This window comes from Pygocentrus nattereri, chromosome 14 (genome assembly GCF_015220715.1).
Source record: "Pygocentrus nattereri isolate fPygNat1 chromosome 14, fPygNat1.pri, whole genome shotgun sequence".
In the NCBI taxonomy this organism is placed as follows: domain Eukaryota; kingdom Metazoa; phylum Chordata; class Actinopteri; order Characiformes; family Serrasalmidae; genus Pygocentrus; species Pygocentrus nattereri.
This window is the reverse complement of record NC_051224.1, coordinates 670,046-697,500: the sequence shown is the minus strand read 5'-3', so window position 1 is coordinate 697,500 and position 27,455 is coordinate 670,046. Positions and strand designations below refer to the sequence as shown.

The 27,455-nt window shown below is 45.0% G+C and overlaps 1 protein-coding gene across 1 annotated transcript in view; it reads right to left on the bottom strand.

Annotated features, from left to right (window-relative positions):
* The window catches only part of LOC108437874 (ubiquitin carboxyl-terminal hydrolase 22-like), a 52,395-nt gene that overhangs the window by 5,371 nt on the left and 19,569 nt on the right, over positions 1-27,455 (bottom strand). Inside the window, exons 2-9 of the mRNA XM_017715283.2 lie at positions 21,210-21,342; positions 16,803-16,916; positions 16,607-16,708; positions 13,894-14,060; positions 8,190-8,337; positions 7,921-8,026; positions 5,568-5,726; positions 3,817-3,943 (exon numbers count right to left, since the gene is read on the bottom strand). Coding sequence (XP_017570772.1) covers positions 3,817-3,943; positions 5,568-5,726; positions 7,921-8,026; positions 8,190-8,337; positions 13,894-14,060; positions 16,607-16,708; positions 16,803-16,916; positions 21,210-21,342 — 1,056 coding nt within the window. The remainder of the gene's footprint in view (positions 1-3,816; positions 3,944-5,567; positions 5,727-7,920; positions 8,027-8,189; positions 8,338-13,893; positions 14,061-16,606; positions 16,709-16,802; positions 16,917-21,209; positions 21,343-27,455) is intronic.

Genomic DNA, 27,455 nt, shown 5'->3' with positions numbered 1-27,455 from the left:
TGTTTACTTGCAGAATAAAAGTTTCTTTTTTTTTTTTAACCTGTCATGTTTGGCCATTTCTGCAATCGGAATGGTAAACCGAATGCACTGATGTACCAAACATTTGTTTTCACAAGAAAAGCTCTATAGGTTACTAAAGCCTATTCTGGTTAAAGTTTGTATTGTATTTGTTTGGCCAGGCCTGACAGGCAATAAAAAATAGGACAGGAAAGAAAGAGAAGAAGGGATGGAAAAAAATAATAAAATAAATAAATTAATTAAAAAAAAATAAAATAAAAAATAATAATATAATCAATCATAATAATGGTAATTAAATAAATAAAATAAATAAAAATCAAAGAAACAAAAAAGAAAAAGAAAAAAAACATAAAATAAGTAAATAAACAGACAACTAAATAAAAATAAATAAATAAATAAATAAATAAAAAGGGGGAGGGAAAAAAAACAATCATACAGATATACATACATATTCACATATCTATACATATGCATATACACATATACACCCACACACAATTCTACTGTTTGCAGCAATGTGTATGTGTGTATACGCGTCCACGTTTTTCAATTTCTAATTTCCATGCTCAAAAATAAATCAATCAATCAATCAATCAATCAATCAATCAATCAATCAATCAATCAATCAATCAATCAATCAATCAATCAATCAATCAATCTGTTTGTGTGAGTCTGTCAGTGCACACATTTGTGCGGCATATTATTTGTTATTTTTATTTTTTATTTTAATGTAAAGACAGCTAGAAAGCAAGACAGCGAACCAGACAATTTATCTGTTTTAGGATTGTAAGTAAAAGCCGCAGAAATGGCAAAAATAGGTCAATTACACTGTTAATTGCAAATATGTAAATGGCCAATCTTCCACAACCATTTGCATTCAACATTCCACAGACTGCACTGCCATAAATTCAATTAAACAGCTATGCTATTAACCAAGCATGCAGCTGGGAAGTGATTAAGTATTGAGAATTAGAACGACGGGTAGACTGGACCGCGTCAGAATACCTGAGCTACTTGTGAAATATTATTCACCAAGAATTCTAAATATTAAGATTTTTTTTACAGCGCAATTCATCGACCGCCGCATTCTGCTGGCAATCCATCCAACACTTGCTGCTAGAGGGGTTACAGCGCAAGCTTGTTCATACCGGTCAGCGAGACGCACTGATGCCTTCTGCGCTCTACTGAATTTCTTATCACCGCTTTCAGTATCACTTTATTAAAGAAGAGGAGCAGATTAAGTTTAGCTGATGTCTCCAGTGCATTCAACACAATACAGCCTGTGCCGTTAGGGGAGAAGCTACGGCTGATGCAGGTGGATGAACCTATTATCTCATGGATAATGGGACCATCTGACTGGATGACCTCAGTATGTGTGACCACAGGGCTGTGTGCAGTGTTGGGGACCCCAGGGGACTGTTAGCCCCATTCCTGTTCAACCTGTACACCTCCGACTTCAGGTACAACCCAGTTGCGAGATCTGCAAAAATTCTTGGGATACAATGTGGGGCGCATGAGAAAAGGACAGGAGGAGGAATACAGGAAGCCGGTGAAGGACTCTTGACTGGCGTAGGCTGAACCAGCTGCAGCTAAACATCAGTAAGACTAAGGAGATGGTGCTGGACTTCAGGAAGTCCAAACCTGTCTTCCACCAATCACCACTGATGGAGTAGACATGGAGGTGACGGGGACCTACAAGTATCTGGATGTGCACTGGGACACCAAGCTGGACCGGAGCTGTAAAACCTTTGCGGTGTACGAGAGGCCAAAGCCGGCTCTTCTTCCTGAAGAGGCGGAGGTCTTTTGGTGTGGACACCAAGCTCCTACGGACGTTCTACCAGTCTGCTGTAGCGAGTGCTCTATTCTATGCTGTTGTGTTCTGAGGCAGCAGCATTAACAACAGTGCTCCGAACAAATTTAACAAGCTTATCAGGAACTTTTTCTGTTGTAGGAGTCAAGCTGGGGTCTTTGGAGGTTGTAGCAGAACAGAGGACGCTCAACAAGCTGCTAGGCATGTTGGACAACACCTCACACCCTCTGCATGCTGCACTGGATGAACGGAGAAGCTCATTCAGCGGCGTCTGTTCCAGCTGCGCTGTGTTAAAGAGGCGTGAGATCTTTCTTACCCACTGATCTACGGCTCTACAGCAGTTCTCCTTACTGCAGAGACGGTACTGAGCTCATGCTGCCTGAGCCACGGCACACTCACCTCTCCTGTTAACACACACTGCGCAATACATCACAACCTGTTGTTGCAATGACACTTTCACTATGCACTTTAGGCTGTAAACACTGCTGATACTCATAATTATGTTTACATTCATTGTGTTGTAACGACCTCATAATATTGCAGCACTGCTGCCACCATCAGGTGAAAGAAAGAACCGCAACATACTTGCAGGCAAGGCTCTTATAATCTGCTCTAGAACAGAAGCCACAGGCCAGTTAAAATCTGTCCACTTGGCCCTGGGGCAGGACTTTGGGCACCCGTTTTCTAGACACTTGTTTGCTCATTTTGTAGAACCTTATAACCTCAAATTGGTGAAGACTGCTCAAGTGTGCTAATGAATAACAGTTTATATTGGGTAGCACTACATGAGCCGAGACTATGGACACTGATGCTAAATGATGGAAAAGGCTCGATTTAAAGTCAATGCCTCCCAACCAGGGCAAACCAGTATGTTCATTTCTTAAGAGTTAATCAGGAGTAATTAACAGATTCTTTGAAAGTGGTTCATTTTCCTGAAATCACATTTTTAAAAATACTACCAGTGGATGAATCAAATGTAATGTGGCCCAGTACCTGCAAAGCTTCTCAGAGTAAGAACACTAACCTTACAGAATTGACAGCTAGTGAAACTTTTACAGGCAATAGCCTCAATAAGACGTAGTCTGTAAATGCAAATCAGCTCTGACTAATCATTAAGGAGGATTTTGGCCCATTCTTTAACAAATCTGGGTCATTCATGTATCCATATTCATATTCCACTTCATGTATATTTTTAGTATGCCTTCAAATCACAACTCAAACTTTTCCATAACACATGGAATTCTCACAAGCGTTGGTGATTTACTCCCATTTTGAATTCATGCTGAAAGACCTCAACAGTGCTTCAAAGACAAGAAACCATCCACAGCAGCCCCACATTGTTCAAGTAATACTCCCTCCACCTTGCTTCACAGCTGAGATGAGGTTTGTGTTATGATGTTTTCACCCAACATAACCGCACGTTGACCAACATTTGCCGAATCCGTTCACACATTGTTCCAGGAGTGCGGTGGAAGACGTGTGTGATCTTTAGCAAAATGCCGTCGTGGCTTTTCCTGAAGAACAAGGGATTTCTGCATGTCAACGTCTTATGAACAGCACTCTCGCTCAGTGTTTTTCTTATAGGAGACGCTCAAGTGTAAGATGCTCACAGATCCTCAGCCGTCACCCTGGCCAGCCTTCATCACTTCGACTTGGCAAGCCCTGATCTGTGCAGGACGCCCACGCCTAGCGAGAGGAGCGATGGTGCTGAATTTCTTCCGAGTGTGGACTGATGGAGCCTGGAATCTTCAGACACTTCTTTGTGGACAATTTGTCCAGTGTTCTCTTCTATGGTCCGTTAGAATCACTCACAAAAGCCACATTGGACGTGTTACAGAAAAAGAGTTTGCATTCTCGTGCATTCATGTAAAAACTAACATAATTCCACAAGTCTCACAATTATAATTTCCAAACATGTTTGTAAAGCATACAACACGGATACACGGGATTTCACACTTTAAAACAGAGCTGTGTTATTATAAACTTACTTTCAGATGAAAACATGCTACTATGGGAAGCTTCTTCATCGTCAGTTGTTTAGTGGACTCTTGGTAGCTATGGCAACCACCACATTTGATTTTGGCACTGCTTCCTAGATGCTCAGGCCGAGTGAATCTGCAGCACACAAGAAATTGAGAAAACAGAGAGAAAGAAAAATGAGACACATCTACGCCACAAATTCAACGAAATGTTACGCTTGCATGTGCAAGAGTTTCTTTCTATCATCCATCAGCGAATGTGTTCGTGATTTCTCTGTAAATCCATTACACTTAATATCTTAATGAAACGGACACACCTGCCTGAGCACTGGGTAAGTGGAGTCCACAGAGAATCGTCACAAAAGCTGAGCAGGACACATGGTCACTCTTTCTTTTCCAAATTTCTGTATCATCCAGAACAGGCGGTGGTGTTTTTTTACAGCTTTTTAAAACTGACCAAACATCCATATAATTAAAAGTTGTTTAGCAAATAGCAGCAATGCATCATCTTCACTAATAGTTTCTGAAGTGATTTTATATTAAATCGTACCAGCACTGATACTAGCTTTCAAACACAGTGTCCATCAGTGGTGGTGATGCATAAACTGCAAACTAACTCCTGTGTGCTAAGGAGTGGCACTCAAACGGCCAAACCGCCAAGCAGCACTGTGGGATGATGGACAGCAGAAAATATGCTCAGAGCAAAGTATTATTTCATATGAAATGTTGTCAGTTTTTTGTAGGAAGGCAATGGTAACGGGTGATATAGCAGCTGGGATTTTTCCTAAGGCATTAGTTTCATGAGTACGTCACGTGTTAACGAGATTATGTAATGTATAACGAGTTTTACACTGTATAAAGAGTTCAACCGTTACCTGAGTGGCTGAGCCAGGTTCCTTTCAGCTGTGCACTCAGTTACAGTCTCAGTTAGTCCAGGTTGTTAATGAGAGCGGGAATATTGGGCTGCTTCGCTCATCAGTCGGCTGCATCAGCAGCACAGCGTCGCAGCCCGTTGCTCTCATCAAGCCGAGACATCGGCAGCTCAACCACTGCAACTCTTAGCTGAAGGACCGCAAAGCTTACTGAACTCCAGCAGCGGCTGATGCTCGGAGACGTAAACACGACCGTATGGGGTGCAAGTATGAAACAAACGGCTTGAGAAATATAAAGATATTACTTATTGTTAAATAAGGATCTTATTATTAATTATATAACAGTAAATACTTAATACATACAGTGAATAGATAGCACTACAAAGTTAACATCACATCACACAATGGGAATGTGTGCCATTTTAAACTTGGACTGGACTGAATTCATTCCAATGTCCAACATCTGGTCCAGCATTTTCTGCTGATAGCGGCCCAAGGCTGATACCATCAATACAGATCTACCGTTTGTACCACTGCCAGCTTCTTTACTGTGCTTTTGGCTTGTTATCTTATGTGCTGTATATGATGCTGCATCTCAGGACAAAGCCAGTGCAACCCAAAGAGTAAACTACATGCTCTACACCATCCTCTTCTCTTCCAAATCCACTGTGAACTCCTGACGATCCAGAAAATGCTCTGCACATTTTTCTATTTTCCCCACTCTACTCATCTGACCAGCCACTTGAAGAGGTACTTAATGAGTTAAATCTGGTGTGCTAGATGAGACAAAGCACAAAAACGGGCATAGTGTGGTGTCCCCAGGATTAGAAGACTTGTTTCAGAACAGCAGCCACGGCAAACTGGGCGAGATGGATTATCTGGGCATACCTGCGCAGGCAGTCTGTGAGCGTGGTAGATCCGGTCAAGTGACCCTCGCCATTGACCACACCGCTGTCACCCCCTGGGCTCAGGGGCCAGAATGGTGTGGACGAGCCAGGCAGGTCCAGGCTGATGTCCCAGAATGGGTCTATCGTCGTGGAAACGCCACTGAAATAAGAAAAAAGGCTTCTTTAACTTGCATTAAAGTTTTAGGACATTACAACATTTTAGCATCTCCTGTAAAGTCTGGTGATTTTTTATTTTTAATCTTTAAAGTCTCTCAAAGAAATGATAGTAAGTCAGCGCCTCCTCTGCGTATAAAGGATGATGTTTAGGCCACCGCTGCGCTGCGCTCAGTGGTTCTGCTGTAGACTTTAGTGCAATATACAGCACGGCGTGTTTTTCAGAACAAAGCTTTGTTCGGCTCTTTGCAGTGTTTCCTGCTTCATTCCTTGCACCAGTGAAAACAGTGGCTCGGGTGATTTAAGGTGCGAGTTAAACGGACTTAAAGCAAAAAAAGTCTCCGATTGGTGCGACTGAATGGCTTTTAGCCAACTTCAGGTCTCATACGGTCAGTGCTGCTCGATGAGGTTTGAACTGAATCCAAACCTTCTCCTTGTTGTGCGTGTTCGGAGATGAGCAAACTGTTAGTGCTTATATGAACGCCTGCACTTCCACGAGTCTCAACACATCTAGCCTAGATACTGCAGAAGCATGACAGACTGAAATGACATCTCCAGCCCTTTTGGCTTCATACAGCTTAGAATAAAAACAAACGTCTATTTCTCCGTCTCAGTATTCTATTAAAATGTCAAAATCACTCTTGATCATGAAACAAAACATAAAAGCACTTTCTTTATTCTTGACAATCACAATCTGCGATGAGTCATGGTGCAATTTCAATGAACACTCAGCTGGGGGTGCTGGAGGACACAGCACAAGCAGTGGGGCGAGTGAGTGAGTCACAAAGAAAAGATGAGAGAGGGTTATGAGTAAGATCCAAAAATGTACGACAGCGAGAGTGTGAGCGAGTGTGTGTGTGTGTGTGTGTGTGTGTGAGTGAGAGAGTGTGTGTGGAAGTGAAAGAGGGGGTGTTTTGCAGGTAGGCCACGGCTGCTGGTTTCTGATAGGGCTGCTAGAGGCAACAGCCTCAAAGGCAAGAAGGCCAGATACTTCACTTTCCTCTGTCTTACAGGGAGCGTGTATAATTTCACAGCTTGCCTGCCTCTGTACACCGACAACATTACAGCCCAGCATCATGAAGCAAAAACAGCCAAAGCTTAAGAGACACACAAACTGGCTTTTGTAGGGTAAAAACAAAAGAATTCGGATCATAGACAAAGGATTTTACATGGAGGATGGATACACAGACCAGGCACTTCACCAAGTACACCTCCTCGTTTCTCTGCTCACTGTCCACTTTATCAGCTCCACTGACCGTTCAGTTCCACTCTGTAGTTCTACAGTTACAGACTGTAGTCCATCTGTTTCTCTGATACTCTGTTATCCTGTTCTTCAGTGGTCAGGACCCCCATGGACCCTCACAGAGCAGGTACTGTTTGGGTGGTGGGTCATTCTCAGCACTGCAGTGATGCTGACATTGTGGTGGTGTATGAGTGTGTTGTGCTGGATCAGACAGAGCAGTGCTGCTAGAGTGAGTGTCCACTCAGTGGTCATTTTAAAAAGACACTCCTACCTTTTTGGTCCACTTTGTAGATAGAAAATCAGTGAAAATAGCTCATCTGCTGCTGCCCAAGATTCGCACAGGAGCACAGGACACTGCCCACAGGGCACCGTTGCCTGAATATTTTTGGTTGGTGCACTAGCAATGCAGCAGTGAATAAATATACAAATTTATACATTTATATTTATACAGTATTGCTGTGTCTGATTCACCTGTGTCAGCATCAGTGAGAATGATCCACCTGTCCTGTGGTGGTCCTGTGGGGGTCCTGACCACTGAAGAACAGGGTAAAAGAGGTTTGATGAACAGAAACAGGTGGACTTCAGTCTGTGACTGCAGAGCTAGAGTGCATCTATATGGTAAATGGAGCTGATCAAATGGACAATGAGTAAAGAAACAAGGCGGTGAAGTTAATGAAGTGGCTCTGAAATCGTCTGAACTCTATTTGCTCTCAGCTTAAAAGAATAAATAGACCTCAGGGCAAAAAAACCCAAAGAATGTAACATGACATCTGGCAACCACGGTCATACTGCCTACATCTTCGTGCATGTTGATGTAAGACCATTGTGTCATGGGTAGTTTTAGACATGTTGAAATGGCGTAATTAATAAAATAATAAATAGATGAGATTCAAGGTTTTGATATGATGGTGACCACGTGTGTCAGAGCAGGCCTTACTGGCAGACTTGGCAAGTCACGTCTGACTGCAGTCCGCCAGTGAAGATTTGGTCAATGATGCAGTTACAGTGATTCGGATTGTTGGCCTTCTTCCCATTGTCGTCACCTGAAAGAGAGAGACAGGTTACACACTTTAATCTGCGATCAGAGAAGAAAGAGCGCGCGCGCGTGTGTGTGTGTGTGTGTGTGTGTGTGTGTGTGTGTGTGTGTGTGTGTGTGTGTGTGTGTGTGTGTGTGTGTGTGTGTGTGTGTGTGTGTGTGTCCGTCACCTTTGCAGTGCCGGTGCAGGACGTCCAGGGCAGCAATAAGGAACTCGTGTGCATCCTGCTGCTCGTAGCCTGCCAGGTGGCGTGCGTGTGTCCACACCAGGTGCAGCAGCCGGAAGGGGATGTGAGGAGAACGGTGGCCCGAGTAGAACTGGGGGTGGGAATGGGAAAGACGGACAGAGAGGAAAGATAATCAGATGTTTATATTAGAGGCAGGCCTGGGAGCCAAACCCCAAACCAAAACACACACATAAGACTACCTTCACCTTCACCCGATACAGGACTGTCTGTCTTTATAACAAATCATGACATCTTTCTTGAAGCCAAACCAAATATTAAAACTTTAATGTTAATAAACATAAAGAGGCCTGTGTCAGTAACAGAGTCCTCTTATCTGGTGAACCCTGTGGAAAATAGCTGCAGTGAGCAGTTATACCAGGCTGGGAGGGGAGAGAGGCTCACATGTAATTCGGGGAGACGGGGCAACACTTTCCTTCTGGTCATTGTTAAATAAAAATGATAGCACAGGTCAGTAAAAGTTTTATCGGTAGTGCATCATCTTTCATTTGACCATGAAACTGTAATTAATAAGAAATAATGAAATCGTGAGAGTCACGCGTTTTTGTCGGAGGTCGTTTTGCCTGAGACGAGAGCTTTGACACGACCGATCTTCCAGAGACCCCAAGCCGTTTTGTTTGAAAGCTGATACCGTGGTCTGAGAAACGTCCTCAAATGGACACAGACAGTATTTGTACAGGTATGATATCCTGCCTGCTGCAACAGCACACAGGGTCTTAAGCCCACCCTCCCACCCCACCCACAACTACAGACTCTGTTGGAATTTGGAAACATTACATTCACGCTATCAGTATTAGCTGAGGAGGTGTGGGACTTCTCGGCTTGTAGCCCAAAACCGTGGCATCGCCTGAAGCAGCTGTGTGCCGAAGTGGGTACGCAAGGAAAGCCGGCTGGTCTTCTTGCTAGACTAATGGCTGACTGCCAAGCCCAACAGTCCCGCAATTCTTGCCACTCTTTTTCTGCTTTAACTCATTTCAGTCTGATCTGCTCCTTCGACAACAAACTGGACTAACCTCACTCAGACTGCAACTCACTGACCAGCAGGTGAGGTAATCTGCATGATTGGCACTGTATTTATGTCATGTTATCTGTGTTTATTTGGGGGCACACCAGTATAATCGTCACTGGCTGAGGTAACAATGAAAATATAATGGTCATAAATCTACATCACTGCTGTGAATACAGTTTAAAAGGCAGGCTATACACTAAGATAAGAGTGGGCATTAAAATCCTGAAAGCCCAGAGTAAAGAAACCCAACATTCGATGATGAACTCCACACACAGCTCCTACACTTCTCCCTCTCTGGTCCCCATCTCAGTTTTCCCTGGTACGACAGTCAGCTACGTATTTTCTTTTCTTTCTGGCTCGTCAGCGTTCACACACTTTGCAGCTCTTTAGGGCACTAAAGATGTGCGGAGCGAGCGAGATAGAAAGAGAGAGAGAGTACGGAGGCTGGCCATCTGGACTGCCTGTCCGTCACAGGGTTGCCATGGTGATGATGTCACCGCCAGCATGGCCACGGACTGCGCCTGAAACCAACATGCGCTTTTCTTTGGTTTTCCAAAAGAGGGAGGAGAACACAGTTCAGCCCGTATTCTTCCCGAGGACTGGAAATGGCAGAGGAAGAGGGAGAAAGACGGAGAAAAAGTGAGATCAAAGGCTGCGCTCACTGACTCCAGATCAGACCACAAGAGATGAGAGGAGAAGAGAAAGGCTGTGATCAAAGGCTTCTCTCACTGACTTCAGATCAGAATCAGGGACTCTGATCTGCACCCACACTGATCACATCACATCACATGAGAGGACACCCCAATGACAGCAACGAGTATGATGGGGGGGGTATATCAGATAAAGGCAACAGCCACCCAAAGCCAAGGTTATAAAAAACAGTGAAGCAGCATTTTCATATAGTTTCAACGAACCACTTAACACCTAAATCACACCCAGCAAAGACAGTGGGGGATTTACTCTGACGTAGCCTTTTAAACTCAGTGTTTTAACAACAGAAGTGATTAAAACATTATACGCCCATATTACTTATTATTTATGATCCTTTTCTGATCCTGCTCCCAGGCTGTCGACGGGGATCAGAGCTAGAGTTGACTCAGCTGGGGTAAATATCCCGTCACTTGCTGGCACATTCACTAAATCTAAACTTAACGTAAAGCATCAGCATCACAGAGCATAGCAGAGAGGACCACGACGCAGATTCTTAACAATCCCTCTCAATCAGAATCAGAACGTCCGCATGCTTCTGAAACCTGAGTCCAACTTATTTACAAGCTGTTTAAGAGTAAATCAGTCCTCTATAATTCTCCATCAGTTCTTGTCCCAAAACACAATCATCACCTTTTACACACTGCTATCAGTTCACTTGACCGTCACCACCCAGACCTGGTAAAGTCATCAGTGCAAGTGTTCCACGTCATATGTAAAGAACAAAGAGGGCCACCGAGCACACGCCGTGCACGCCATAGTGTCCGGGACAAACGCAGGACGGTTGTGTGTCTGCATCTGTACTCCACAGTTTTATGTGTAGAAGACACAAGCACATAAATTAAGCCTGCGAGTGCATTTTGTGAGAATCTGTAATAATTGATCATTAAAGATATCATTATAAACTTTATCTTCACATTTGGTGTCTTCATCCTCTACTCAGACCAGAAACAGTGACCACAATTAAAAAAATCTATGAAAATGTGAAATAATTCTGCCTTTAGCCAAAATCATGTGACCGGATCAACTGCAGTGCAGCACTGCTACAGAAGCTGCACTGGTCAACGTCTGTCCAGGGATGATCAAAGATCTTTTGTTAAATCTTAAGCAGAGTGTAAGTGACCCGAGCAATGATGCACTGCCTGGCCAGTAAACAGGTCACCACCTGGATTTAACTAAGCAGATAGGCAAGAGCCTCCCATTGGATAATTACTGCATGGGCGATTATGTTTCAGCCAGCAACAAGTTATTTAACCCGAACTGACGCAGTGAGTAGCTTCTCACTTGTTAACGCACCATGTGGAAAGACGTGTCCTGTGGTCGTGGAGAAGTTCATCTGTTTCAGAAGGGTCAGATGATTGGCCTGCATCAGGCAGAGAAAACATGTAAGGAGATGCTGAAACCACTAAAATCAGGTTAAGAACTGTCCAACGCATTATTCAAACGTGGAAGGACATCATCTTCGAGGAAGGATTGTGGTCGGAAAAAAAGTCTTGAATGATTTGATTTAAACATTTGGTGAAATCAAATCGCAGAAAAACAGCAGCAGAACTCAGAGACGTGTTTAACAGCGGAGGTAAGATCATTTCCACACGCACAATGTGAAGAGAACTCGAGGGACTGGGACTAAACAGCTGTGTAGCCTTAAGAGAACCACTTATCAGTGAGGCTAACCAGCAAAAACGGCTTCAAATTGGATAGGGAGCGTAAAGACTGGACTCTGGAGCGATGGAAGAAGGTCACGTGGTCTGATGAGTCCAGATTTACCCTGTTCCAGAGTGATGGGCGCATCAGGGTAAGAAGAGAGGCGGCTGACGTGATGCACCCATCAGGCCTAGTGCCTACCGTACAAGCCTGTGGGGGCAGTGCTCTGATCTCGGGTTGCTGCAGTTGGTCAGGTCCGCGTTCAGCAACGTTATGTGCCCAGAGAATGAGGTCAGCCGACTACCTGAATATCCTGAACGACCAGGTTATTCCATCAATGGATTTCCTCTTCCCTGATGGCACGGGCATATTCCTAGATGACAATGCCAGGATTCATTGGGCTCAAACCGAAAGAGTGGTTGAGGGAGCAGGAGACATCATTTTCACACATGGAGTCCAGACCTGAGCCCCATTGAGGATCTTAGAGGAAAAATGAATGCAACTCTAGACGGAAATAAATGTTGTGATACTGCAGAAGCTTGAGGAAACGATGCCACGGCGAAGGCGTGCCGTAATCAAGCTAAAGGCGGTAAAATTAAATATTAAGAGTGTGTGACTTTTTTTTGGCCAGGCAGTGTATTATGCAAAATTGAGGATCAGGGCCACCTGAAACCAACAAAGCCAAGTATTCTCTCTCTCTCTCTCCTTTCCTTTTGCTAATTTACATCAAACAAAACACGGCCTAACGGGCTATAATGACCGATTATAGAGACACCAATATACATAAATAGCTGGCACATCAAACCTCCGACACACCTTACCACGTTATGCAAATGAACCGAGTGATGACCAACCAGTCGTGTTGATCTGTGGGTGAGGTACTCGTTAACGTCACCTCTATAGTCATGCTGAGCCTTAACACTGGAGCGTGTGCTGAGCAGGAGACACAATGGCTTTAAAAACTTCATTATATTTCATTAAATTTACAAACAACATTAAATGGGTTTAGAGCTCAGAAGTGGGTCATATAGGTTTTCTGGTCTTTGCACCTCAACCTGCGTTTATTTTAGCGGCACGCCCCCAAAACAGCCGTCAGCTCGCTGTAATGAAAATACGGTGTTAAACTGTGCACAGCTACACGTAGAACAAGCACGCGTGGGTCTTCACTTCCCTCAAACACATTTGTCACATGTCAACGCATGATGTAACTACACCTCATGTCCCGCATCCCTGTGCACGTCGCTGAACCATGACCATGGTTTTACATGCATTAAACGGCTCTGATACAGAACTTTCTCTAAGAGTTCAGGTCAGTCCGCTGAGGCGCTGAGCTGGGTTGGCCAGTCGACAACCTTCATCGCTTTTAATTCGGCCGCATCTAGAAATGATTCAAATGACCCCGCGGCCCCACATGGAATGTAGTTTTACTGGCCTCTTTACAATTTGTGCTTTTCAGAGACTGAAACCACATTAACTATGAGGACGTCAGACTATATGGCTGAAACAGGCAAAGCAAGGTGTCCTCTGGGAGGTATGCCGGATTCGCTCGCCTTCCTAGATATAGTTAGAGATTCAATGCATTTATTTACTTTACTAACTTCCTAACGGGAAATATTTGCGTGTTTTTAATCCAAATTCACATTTCGTTTCTTGAAGACGCTCTTTGTGCCACTGATTTGCCAGAAAAGCAAGCAGACACCCTTTAATGATGACTCACTCCAGCAGTGGATGGATTCAAGGCTAACTTCAAAATACAGAAAATCAACTGTCTGGAAGGTGAATGGTAGAGGGAAAAGAAAAAACACACACCTCTCACTTCCATTCAACATCATCTCTGAAACGGTGTAAAGCACGAAATATCAGAGACTCGGCGACCCAGATTTCACGCCCATGCACAGAGAAACAAAGAGCCAAACAAAAGGAAAACTCAGACGGGGTGTGGTGGGGCGGTGGGGCAGTGTGGAGCACAGGGGACAAAGTCGAGCAAGCCCACTCTCACTGAACACGAGACACACGCCTGCACACACATGCAGGTAAACGGGACATTTCAGCTCAACACCTCTAACTTTCTATAAGCGCTCTGAACGTTCAACCAAACTGACCTGAATTCACAGCTCTCTCTCTCTCCCTCCTCCTGTCTCAGACTCTGGCTCCCAGCTGGTAGAGAGCTGAGTAAGCTACCACTTCAACCCCAGACACCAGCACTCACCATGACAACCTGAATTACCCCCCCCCCCCCCCCCCCCCACACACACACACACGGCTCACCTCCTGAAACAGCTGAGACATCTCACACACCAGACAGGAGTTGGATTGCATTTCGCATTTGTGTCGGTCTGACAGGAAGAAGTCTCGCAGCAGCGGCGTATGCGTGAGCGCCTGGACGATGCAGTTCATGAAGCACGTGTTGCCCAGGTTGATCAAGCCCCGTAAACCTGAAGGACACACAATTGTTAGTTATTCATTTATTTTTAAAGCAATTTGTTTCGTATGTGAGGTCATATCCAAGCATGATGCCCAGCAGTTTGGTGGTTTCCTATTTAACCACACCTGATTCGACTCAGCAGCTAAGTGCCAGGTTTAGTTTGTGTCCTTAGAGGATGAAAATCGCCTTACTGTGCTGGACACCGCCCCCCCGGGAGCGCAGTCGGCCACCCGGTTTAGCAGCTTTGTTTATTCTGAACTAGTTTAACACCTAAAATGATCTTTTCTTTAGGAATCATCTTAGAATTTAAATCAGGGACGCCCCGATTCCTCCCCCTAACCCCTGCCACGCAATCTGATCAGAGCGCCTCATCATTTGAGCTGCAACAGCAGCACGATGTGACCTATAAAGCAAACAGTTTGGCTGAGTTTCATTCTTACCCAGCCGCAGCTCACAAGAGAAATGCATGGTGGGAGCGTATTGTGCACCTTGTTTTGGTGGCGTGTCACTTACAATGAAAAGACAAGAATAACTGCGTTCACTTCACTTGCGTTTAAAGCGGAAACCCCTCAACAACAGCGGAGTAAACAAAGCACAAACACAAAAACAAAGCAGATTTAGATCAGACTCATTTCAGCTGACACACAATCTGTTAACGTGTCCTGGCACTGGACATCTTTACGTTTTAGTACGTCTATTAGAAAGAAATGAAGACTTTAAGGACCCGCAGAAACGCCGATCTAGCACAACGCAAAAGTTTGAGATGCTTGGCGAAACTATTTTTGAAACACAGTGATGTAATGAGCACTGATTTTACGGATGCCACCGGGTTTGTTTACCACTCACTATAAATTACAGTTAACCTGCAGTTCCAGGCTTGGCTCATCAATGCTTCCGGGGAAGTCCTGTGTGTGGGTGATGAACCTGAACAAAACCAAGTCTGGAACCAAACCTTTGTGCTTATAATCACAGTCTAAACTACTTTTTCATAAATAAGAAATTCTAGTTCCTTTTTTCACCCGATTGCTCATTTGTGTTTGTTCTATACACTATATAGAGCTCGTGCACTAGTGAGATGGGTCACGTGAATGAATTGGCACCGTGGTGCACGGATCTATATGGAATATGAATTCAAGGCTGAAACTAAACCAAACGTTTTGTCTATTAAACAAACGAAACCCTGAGTTGAACGTCGGCTTTTGTTGACCCTGACAGCGTTCACTGCTGAACACACGGTCGGACGAGTGAAACCCCAAAAACAATCTCAGATAAGGGCCCAGTGACACAGGAAGAGGAAGAGGGCAGAAATTTTCCCACAGACAGGAAGTGGTTGTGTTTCTGCATAGACTGTAGCTTCCATTCAGAGCGAAGCTCTTTGTGTCGCTCACTCTCTCACGCTCCCTTTTCCCAGGACACATTACACGCACCGGCCACTTTATTAGGTACAGTTCAGTTGCTTGTTAATACAAATAGCTGATCAGCCAATCACACGGCCGCAGCTCACTGCATTTAGGCATGTAGAGGTGGTCAAGACGACTTGCTGAAGTGCAGACCGAGCCTCAGAACGGGGAAGAAAGGGGATTTAAGGGGCTTTGAACGTGGCGTGGTTGTTGGTGCCAGACGGGCTGGTCTGAGTATTTCAGAAACTGCTGATCTGCTGGGATTTTCACACACAACCATCTCTAGGGTTTACAGAGAACGGTCCGAAAAAGAGGAAATGTCCAGTGAGCGGTCAGTTGTGTGGACGAAAATGCCTATTTGATGTGAGAGGTCAGAGGAGAATGGGCAGACTGGTTCCAGATGATAGAAAGACAACAGGAACTCAAATAACCAACCAGAATCTCTGAGGAACGTTTCCAACACCTTGTTGAAAGTCTGCCACGAAGAATTAAGACAGTTCTGAAGGCGAAAAGGGGTCCAGCCTTTTACTAGCGACCCTAGTGTACCTAATAAAGTGGCTGGTGAGTGTACATCACCACAGATTTCTTCAGGACTCCACAGGAGAGCAAACCTAACCCAGCTGCTGAAGCAGTTTGAGTGAATGTGAATGGAACAGTGGATTAATGACAGCCTAGATGCTTCAGATCAGCCATAACATCATGACCGCCTCCTCGTTTCTTTGCTCACTGTCCACTTTATCAGCTCCACTGACCGTATAGCTGCACTCTGTAGTTCTACAGTTACAGACTGTAGTCCATCTGTTTCTCTGATACTCTGTTACCCTGTTCTTCAGTGGTCAGGACCCCCATGGACCCTCACAGAGCAGGTACTGTTTGGGTGGTGGGTCATTCTCAGCACTGCAGTGACACTGACATGGTGGTGGTGTGTTAGTGTGTGTTGTGCTGGTCTGAGTGGATCAGACACAGCAGTGCTGGAGTTTTTAAACACCTCAGTGTCGCTGCTGGACTGAGAATCAAATCAATAACACCCAGCCAACCGCATCCTGTGACCACTAATGAAGAACTAGATGATGAACACCAACCGTGCAGCAGCTGATTACTAAAGGTTCATGAAAACTCCAGTCAGATGTAGAGAAGAAAGTGGGCTCTTAGCTACCTATAGTGCAGTTTGTAGTGATTTTTCTGCGTTTCGGATTGTGCCGTAGCAACTCCAGCTCCCGTTTTGTCGGCTCCCACGTCGAAAACTTCTCCCCCACACCTGGTGAGAAACAGAACACGCCGCACACAATCAGGACAACAGAAAGACAGACATTTCAATATTACTGCAAGGGAGGCCAACACAGAACACCCACCTTGCAGTTTCCAGGCCTTTCTCTGCTCTTCTTTGGCAATCTGCTCCATGTCTTTGTCGTATATGTAGTCTTGACATGCAAAGCAATATATTCCACCATATAACAAGTCTATAGCTGAGGACCAGAGAGGAGGGATCATTAGAACTTCTTTTAAATCGGTTTCGTGGCAGAACAATAGCAAGAGCCATATATATTGAGCATCCTAAGACGAGCTCCTCCCACCACATAACCTGGTAATATGCACTCGGATATTAAAACCTCTTCCCAGATGAGCACTCTGAAGTTTGAGCCATGATCCATATTTCAAAAGTCTTGATCCACGTTCAGTTCCAGTTACAAGGAATGTTTCAGCCCTGCCTTTTTGAATGAGGCTCAATACATGGCAGCCAGTCAGAACAAAGGCCATCTACACGTGTCAGAAACAGAAACCGCTTGTTTGACTCTAAACAATAAAAAAGTACTTGAAAAATGGTCAGGTAGAAAAAAACTGATTAAAAGTGTGTTTGGGAATAATGTTACAGGAAAGTTTGGAATCTGGATGTCTGGGGGGAAAAAGACAAATGCTTGAAATTCACACCCGGGGGAAAAAAAAAAATACAAGAAAAATGTAGAATTAGGCTTTTAAAGTAACGGCAATGATCAGAACCCAACAAGCAAAACGTGATCCTAGGACAGCTCTGACTCTGACTAAGGCTCAACTGATTTAGCGATGGCCTACAGTTTTACAGGCATTGACCAAAATATCCTAGAAAATGACCAATTTTTAGGTCATGGCACGTTACACAAGCACTCCTTTAACTAAACTATATTATGGGTTAAACTCGTGAATTTAAATGCAACCCATCATTTAAAACCTAATGTGTAGCATGAGAATAACATTTAACAGATTAATAATTAACAGCTGCGCCGTCAACGCTATTACTGAAGACTGAGGTTCAGGTGTTTGAGTTTAGGAGGTGTGAAAACTGAGAACTGATGGTCATACTGGTCAGAGAAGCACCGCTCCAATAAAACCATTCCAGCACAAAATTAAAAAAGCATAAAATTGTATTAAGATTTTTTTGTCCTGTAAAATCTGTATCAGGCACACAATTCACTCATCACTTGGGCCCTAATTCTGACTCTGACTGCTTAAATCCCGGGATTTTCTTAATCTGCCTCTCACTGTGCTTCCGTTTACTGTGCTCGGTGCCACGGATCGCTCTCGTCCACACGCTTCCATCTCCCCAGAGATCCGAACCTGCTGCTCATATTCCTGTTGTTGAAGATAATGAGTGTAAAAGGACTTTTGGTAAAGCAGCGTTTAAAAATACTGGCCTGTCGCTATGGCCACCTGGTCGCCCGGAACCCCCACCACCGCCAGCTCTATTCAGTTCTGCTACCTATGTACAGTTGCCGTGACAACCTATTTATAGACCCGCAGGCTCCTGATGCAAAAGTAGAGAAGAAAGTGGAGGAGGAAGCGGGTGGGTGTGTGATGCGTGTACATGCAGTCATAGCAGATGTAGCTGAATGAATTTCAGAGAGAACGTCCAAAAGAAAGAGTCGGGTGTGATTAGTGAGGTGAAAACCTCGGTAATGAAGTCGGTGCCATTCAAGAAAACAGACAGCTAGCAACGTCTCCGCCTTACCATATTCCCATATTCCTAATGCCTACCAACAGTCAGACCTGCATCACGCAGCAATTTTATCGATACCAATACCCGTCAATACTTTTACTGATGCTACTCTCAAATTTTGTGCAAAAAAAAGACACGGCATGAAAATACTCAGCTCAGCATTACTACCTCCCTCCTGATGAGCCGATTTAATCTATAGAATATCTGAATTATTTATTCTCTATGCATCTTAACATATTCTGGATAAGGATGTTTAAACACCTCAAGCTATCCTACCTGTAGTTTTAACACGAGGATGAACTTGGCTTGCTTTCCACATGTTCCAGCTGCATGTTCCAATTTGCCCATTCCACCTTAAAATGGTGCAGCAGTTGTTACGCCTGAGGCGCCAGCATGTAGCTGCTGCACCATCTGCACCACCGCCACTGCAGGTGGACAGGAAACCGACTTGGTAATTTTGGCAAGCGTTTCTTTGGCTTTTGAGAAGCTCCTACTGTTTCAGTGTAACTGCTGGCGTAAACACAAACCCCTTCATGTACAGCTGTACAAGTGCACCGGTTGACCAGCTGAAGGACACGATGGGCACGCGTCACGCTGGCATGTGGATGCTACAGAGCATGCGGTTTCTGTGTGTGAACAACTGAAATCGTGGGCGTAATCTGCAGCGCCCACACGCCTGAGCGACGCATGTGCATTTACATTCACGGCATTTGGCCGACGCTGTTATCCAGAGCGACGTCCAGTTTAATCAATTTACACAGGTGGGCGACGGTGGTGTTAGGAGTCCTGCCCAAGGACTCTTATTGGTATAGTGTAGGGTGCCTGTCCAGGCGGGGGACTGAACCCCAGTCTACAGTGTAGAGGTGTTACCCACCACACCGACCAACCAACAAGTAAAGGAGAGTCAGACTCTTTTCTTTTGATCAAAAATGATTCCTCTATAAGAAACTATATCTAAAGAACTTCAATCTCACTTTTTTTAATTGAAGCAAAATAAAATTGTACTAGACAATCAACACTTTGTCCAGATACTTACATGAAGATGTTTTTATTTGTAACATAGATTAATATTAAAAACTAGCATTAAAATAATACCTAATAATGTGCCCCAAGCCAGTTATTTACAGTGGCAGGCGGATGCGGCACTCGAAATCTTGCCCACACTTTTTTCTAGGACATTATAATTATTATAGAGCCCTGCCTGCAAAGGGAATTGGACACCACTCACCTGTGCACAGAACCTGATAAACTCACTACATCATGTTCATTTTCCCCCCATTAAATCTACACTAGTCAAGTGTAAAACTAACATGACACTTCAGGCACTTTCATATTTTTTTGGAATAAGGTGTTAGGATTCCTGTCTTCACCAACTGATATGGCTTATCCAATAGGCCAGTCTCTATTATAGAGTATATATTATACAGTATAGTCTCTACATCTGTTTATCCTAACGCAAAGAAAGCACGCAAACTACAGTTGGCCGGCCTGACAGCTGCTAAAAGACAATGTCCAGCCCTGGCTTCCACCTCATTCTCTTACAGTTACACGCCTTTCTTAGATATCCTATCTGTGCGTATGTGTATGGGGGTCTGTGTGGTGGTTGGGTGGGATGGTAAAAGGGGAAGTATCATGATATTAATTGCTTGATATTATAAGCAAGTTTCTCTAAAAAAAAAAAAAAAAACGAACTGGGTCCTCGGTCCCTTTAGCCTAGAACCGGGTGATATGGCAAAAATGTAATATGATATATTTCAACCAGTTTTTACACACAGTGTCACAATATTAGTTTTTTTTTATACAAGTTAGAACAGAATGTGTTACACTAAATCCCTTTTAGGACCAATTATGCTCATTTTGTAACAAAACACAGGTGGGATGAGTTTTAAGTGTTGGCAATACCCAAGACGAGCTCTGAAAACAGCCTACAGGTGCAGATTTCAGCGTCTACGCTGCTCATCCGGTGCGCAGTCGCCTTCAGCAGGCTGCAGGAGTCCTTCTACGCTTCCTTCCTCGCACTAAACAGAAAATAAAGCCACTCGTTTGTTCAAAATGAGAAAAATCCTGATTTACAAATGTTTTTTTTTTTAAACCTGCAACACTTAAGTCTGACCATCTGCATCTCTTCCTGAATGAGGCAGTGAATCCAGGCTCGCAGACGGGACGTTCCAGCGGGGGTGCTGGGGGGACCATGCTGGTCTTTGAGGATGTGTGAGCCAGCTATTCACACACACCCTCAGCAGCTGAAGTGGCAAGAGTGTGTGCCCACGATCAGTGTGTTGCCCCACAATGCTGATTACTGCAGTGAGGATAATCACAGCCTCTGTGTGCATGTGTCTCCACACATGAGCCGAGGGGATGAGAGCCAGGCACAATAGGAGGAGAATGGGGCCGAATCAGATACAGCTAATCCGCGCGAGGCTTCCCGCTTCGCCTCCGGAGACGAGGCTCGTCACAGTCGTCTCTGGGCTCCGCGTGCAAATTAGTGTTGTGACCGTTTTGGCTAAAACGTTTAAACTAGCTAGGAAAGTCAAACAGTTGCGGCAGCTTGTAAACAGCGAGGAAGCGTGAGACGAGGAAAACATAATCCTATTTTTTTTCCTGGCAATTTGCCAAGCACTCCAGGCATCGCTGTTGGGGAAAGAATGCAGTTTTTTGTGAAGCAGCAGGGCTGATTAGGCTCATGCTTGGGACTTTATAAATGTAGAAATTAAATTGGAGAACTTTTCCCAAATAATGACAGACAAAACACAGGCACACGCAATGAGCACACGCATGTGCATCTTACCTAGGTTGTGTCGTTTGTTTTTGGCGTGTTCGTGGATGTGTTTCTTGGAGAAGCAGCCAAAGAATACGCAGTAGAGGCAGGAGTGGAGCCTGTTCAGGTGAGCACCACACATATGACAGATACACGACTTGGCCTGGCATAGAGGAAAGGGGGGGTGAGGGGAGGGGAGAGAGAGAAAACAGCACATTAACAGAAAACAGGTATCATCATCATCATCATCATCATCATCATCATCATCATCATCATCGTTTCACATTTCCGGCATGTGGCTGACGCTCTTATCCAGAGCGACTTACAATTTGATCAGTTTACACAGGGAGGCCAAAGTGGTGTTAGGAGTCTTGCCCAAGGACTGGACATTGGTATAGTGTAGGGTGCTGACCCAGGTGGGGGATTGAACCCTAGTCTACAGCGTAGAAGGCAGAGGTGTTCCCCACTACACCACACCAACTATACCATCATCATCACCATCATCATCATCCAAATGTTTGGGAAGTTAACAGAGCCATTCTGAGTGGTCTGATGCGACCTGGTTCCTTATGAAGAAACCTACTGACGCTGTAAAGACTGCAGGTTTCTTTGCAGTGGTGGTGATAGGAACTGGGGGTCAAGGCGTCTACAACACTAATACAAATACGGTCTATCGGGCACTGTGTTCATAACCACCCTGCACAATGCCTGGCTGTGAGGAGGCTTTCAGAGGCAGTGAGCTCTTCAGATGTGAGGTTTACATCAATTCCATTGTGACCAACTCCAACTCTGCAAGTTTCTCCAGAACTGAGCTTTTCACATTAAACCACTTTGAATGACTTTCACAATGCATGTGGAATTCCCGTCGACACGTCTGCTTCGGCCCCAAACACTCGGTCAGGAGCTGCTTGCTCTACCAATCCATCACTTCCGTTTTTCATTATACCAGTCAGGCCCAGGAGTGATGTGAAGGGATTCTCGTTTTTCCACAATATAGTCATCAAGAATGAAGTTCAGGAAGCTTCGATCAGTCCTGCTATCCCACCTGTATCTTCATCAGGCTTTGACCACCTGGACGTGTGGGTTTGTTATTGGAACTGTTGAAGATCGCTGCACTGTAACTGCTCGTGGGAAAGGCGGCAGCGCTTCTGAAACAAGTTACAAACCAACTTGGGGTATCTGGATAGCATGGAAGCTGATCAGATGCTCTACACATCACATCCTTCTCAAGATAACACTCCAGCCACACACACTCTTCCTCATCATCATCATTTTTTTTATTGTCAGCACTAGCAATAAAGCCAAAGTTTAACCCAGTCATGACAGCAGGCTATGAAGAAAGGCTGTTCTTGAAGCCATGGTGGTGACAGCGTTAACGTTACAGGTGAGAACATCTGATTTGTTGCAAAGTTCCATGTGTGACAAAACCATTTTATTATTAACAACGTCAGCTGGTATGGAAGTACGGGGAAAACCACTGAGGTGACCACTGCCTTGGCTCGGCGTTTTTAGCGAGGGGGAGGAGAGGAGAGGAGAGGAGAGGAGGAGACAGAAGGTCCTTCTGTACAAGAATATTGAAAATACTGTAATAGCCAAAAAGCTGGTATGAATAATCGCTATAGACACACTGAAAAAAGAAAAAAAAAAAAAGTGGGCATTATTTTTAGAGCATTATTCCTTTTGGTGGCTATTCGGAACGTTTCATCTTCCAATAGAGAAACAGAAACAAACTAAAACGTAAACCATGAAAACCTCAACACCACCAAGATCCTCGGCGAGCGCCCCATGGAAAGGGCATCCTCCACAGCAGTGATCTAACGCTAAATACTAGGCCAACACAGGAGGTTCATAAGGATTACAGACCCCTAAACCACGTCCATATCAAAACTCCAATCTCAGCCCGTTTTATTCTAAAATTCTCTTAAATTATGATTCTCTAAATTAATAAAAAACAAAAAACACTCCACCACACCCAGCGGTAAACAGAAAGGCTCCACCCCCAGCGCATTCTGAAAATACCATTCATTTTCTAAAGAAATCTGTCTTAGACCCGCGATTAATAATAAGAGCATGATGCCAACCACAAAACGACGGCATAACTTCAGCGGCCTATTAGTTAAATCAGAGAGAGCCCATAGTCCTCAGTCTTCACCCTGCAAGTCACTGACCCACAGACTAGAGCAGAAACCCCTTCAACCTGAAACCCTACACAAAATTCATAAACACGCTGCCCCGCCTCTCTCGTCCCGTCTCAGTCCTCCGCGATTAGGACAGAGACACTGAGGGATAAGAGCGAGCAAGAGACGCAAGCTTGACCAAGCCTGTCAGGATCTGCTCGCCTCACCATGAATCACGAGCTAATACAAGGGGGAGGAAGGAGAAGACGGGCTCGAGCGAAAGCCAGAAGGATTTAAGGACGGTGTACATCAGAAGGGAAGAGGTGAAAGAATGATGAGAAGGAAAGGAAGAGTGGCACATTATTTCAGAGAAGAGAGAAAACTGCGAGCAGCCCAGCCAGCAGGGCGCAGAGCACGAAACCGAGGAAGGAGCAGCACAGCGCGCTCGGCAGAGGAAGTAGGGCTTCCTGTGACAGCGCCTGAAAGGGTCCTCGGTCTTGTAGTGCTAGTAGTCAAAAGCAGAGCGATAACGAAACGCCATCGTTATCAACACGTGGTGCACTGCTCTGCGCTACTACTGTTGGACCCCACAGCCACATTCTGAAGCCTACACACGGAAATCGTTCAGCAAGGTTTATTTTACGTGAGGTACGTTTGTCACTTTTGCACCTGAAAGCAGATTCAAGTGCAAACAGACAACAAACAAAAACAAGCTTTCGAAATTCGAAACATCTAAGAAAGTGTTTAATAGCGATGTACTGATTCAGTCCTGTGGGGTATTTTAACAGACAGTACCTATCGTTTATAGTGGGGCGGTCGTGGGCTGGAGGTCAGGGAACCAGCCCTGTGACCGGAAGTTTGCCGGTTCGATCCCCAGAGCCGACAGTCCATGACTGAAGAGCCCTTGAGGCAGGACTGGAGTTCTGTCCTGGGCCAGTATCAGCAATATTACATCCATGTTCACATCAGCAGGTTGAAGTAGTACAAATCAGATTTCCTGCCTTAATGACACAAATCTGCTGTTTCAGAGCTGTGTGGGCAATCACCTGAGCCACCTTCATGTGGGGTCCTGGACTGTCTGCATATCCAAATTTGTGGCCACACGTCTTTAACCGGAGCAGTTAGGCCGAAACTCCTGAGGAGCCCTGCACTGCACATGGACCATCAGGGTTAACGTGGCAGCAGTGCCTAACCTGAAGTTGGTGCCAGTGAACACCACAAAAGCTACGCATCTGGCCCTTCGTCTTGCCCTAAAAACGAAGAGCTGAGAGCTGCTCGGAGCAAATTATCTGGTTTGTTCATCACTGGTTGGGATGTCGTTTCTGGACACCGGTATCTTTACATTAATGACAGATTTGAGCCGTTTACCTACATGAATGTGAACCATTGAGATAAAAACATCAGAACAGTAACGTGAACACGGCCTAAAACACTGATGACTGGACGTCCCACGGTGCATTTTGCTTTAGAGGAGTTTTTAAGTGCTAATTAACCGGTTCAGGGTTGCAACTTGTGGCTCACCACCTTTTAATCACTTCATCCACGTTATGGCAAAATCCACTCTATGAAAGAACGTACAGGCATTCACTTTTAGGAGTTTCCTCACCTCGACTGTCCTACATGACGAGGTGGGAGGACTGGCACAGATTCTAATTAGTGCCCGAGTGTATAAGTGCGTGAGTTTAACAGGGCAAAGCTGCGCTGAGAGGAATAGTGATGAGGTTGCAGTAAAGTACACATTCACAGGCTCAGACACTAAAGCTGTTTTCATTCAGCCGCTGTGGCCTGCTCGTCTCTCCACCCGCTAACACATGGGCAGGGCCAGAGACTTCTACTCCCTCGCTCTCCATCGCACAGGAGGGCTGCTGCTGCTGCTGCGGCGGCTTGAAAGCCATTCACACCCACAGCGGCAGCGTTCGGTAGCTACCCTGACACACATCAAGCAGAAGATGCAGCAAAAGGCACGAGACGAGCCTTAAAGAACAGCTAAAAGCCTTTTCTTGGGAAAAAAAACTGAAGCTTCAGGTCTCAGAAGACCTGCATGGTGACAAGCTTTCAAATCTCAGGCAAGACGAACTCTGAGCTTAAGCTGCAGTCAGCTCATCTCCATCAGTCCGCCTGGAGCTCCATGCAGCCTCTCCTGCAATGCACCAAGCCTGCAGTCCAAAACGCCGAACGATCGTGCCAATGCCGCAGCTGCAACTCCAACCGTTCCCCCATGAATGCCATGATGCACTGTAACAACTGCGAAAAACCCATTTCCATCCCCTGATCACTCCCTTTTCCCTGGTGCATCCGTTTGGCACATCTCTGCTATTAGGCCAGGAATCAGTCCAGTGGTATAACTAGGTTTTTATGGGCTCCATCATAAAAAAAGAGCTAATCATGATGAATCGCCATATAAATATTAGTTTCACTCATTAAAATGACCACATGATTTCCCCGTTTACTTGCCATTACTATCTCAGCGACGGTGCTGTGATGTAGCCCTAGCTGTTCAGTCAGGCCCCTCAGACCATCATTACTGCCCTGGACGGTCTTACAGGGGGTAGTTTCCCTCTGCAGTGTACGCCGGGGGTCAGCAAACCAAACATCAAGTTCTTTTAACAAAAATCAAACCACCTTGGCAGCCACAGCATTTTATATCCATTTATTTCACCCTCTTGGCTGTGAGTATCTCTCAGTAGGTGTTGATGCACTAGTACAGGATGAAATAACTGCCAATGCAGTCTCTACAGCCGCTCTTTCACACAAGTCCAGCAGGAAACTTCTCATTAAAACTAGAATATTTCCTTTAAAGTGTCTCAACAATCGACGTTTTTTTCCCCCCAAGACTGAAATGAGCTTCTCATTCACCAGCTTTTACACTTTAAACGGCACCAGAAAGCAGCTGCTGCACCATTTAAGGTGGAACAGGGCAATTCGAATGAGAGGCTGATTTAAGCCTCAGAACTTCAGTGTTTGACAGTTTCTTGTTGCAAATTAAATGTATCGGGAAAAAAAGCTGAGTGCTTATAAACGTCTCCAAATGACTGACGTCCATCTTAAATCTAATAAAATAAATACAGCCAGGCGACTTTGTGCCGTCTGCGCTGATCTTCAGGGTTAAAGGGTGAATCAGCAGTTCTACATTAACTCCAGCGTTTAAGACCATTTACTGTTAAACTGAGTTGAAGGATCAGCAGAGCTTTATTTTACCTTTAGAACCTTTATCCAGGTACATTCACAGGCTTCCCACCTGTTCACTCAGCAAGCCCCCCAGGACATCACCAATACACCACAAGGTGTTCTGGTACATACATTCATACATACATACATATACATTCATACATATCTACCTACACAAAACATATCCAGATACAGACAAACACGCCTAAATAAACACGCATAAAACAAACATACATAAACAAAAACATACGTATCTACTTACAAACATGCATACAAACAAGCTCGAGCGCCCAGCGGTGTGATGTACAGATCTGTGCTGGTGGCAGCCACAGCAAAGGGATTCTCCGGCCTCATCAGCCTGAGGGGGACAAGGTCAGGGAGGAGCACACCAACGCTGAGGAGGTCAAATTCAAGAGACGAACAGCTAACGATCCCAAACCACGTCATATACTCAGAGACCACAAAATAAAAGACAGAACAAGATATCAACCACTCGTCCAACGGCAGCAGCGGGACGAAGACGGAGAGCACCTGGCTGTGTTTTACTACAGTGATCAAGATAAAATAGGCCCAGCGTACCGGCTGAACTCCGCAGGACACCCGGCATCACAACATAACTGACGGGACAACAGTTTTTCTATGAGGCACGTACTCGTTTTCCCCCAAAGTAAAATCCATTTTCAAATATAAAAGATGCCCTGAACTCCCGTCTCAACTCCAGCGCAGACCCGATCGGTAACGCAGCGGAGTGATACAGCAGCGTATGACCGAGAGGAGCTGGCTTGCCTCTACTGTACGAGCTGCTCACTGTACGCTTTAACCTCTTTACAGAGGGGAGAAGGCCATCGCAGTTTACTGAGGAGTAAAACCAGCGCCTGCTCTTCAGAATGTTTGCTGACATCAGCAGTTAGTTCAAGCCCTAAAAGACGAGAGCAGAGGATTTGGGCCGTCTTACAGACTCGGCAGTCCGAACAGATCTCAGTGTTGAATT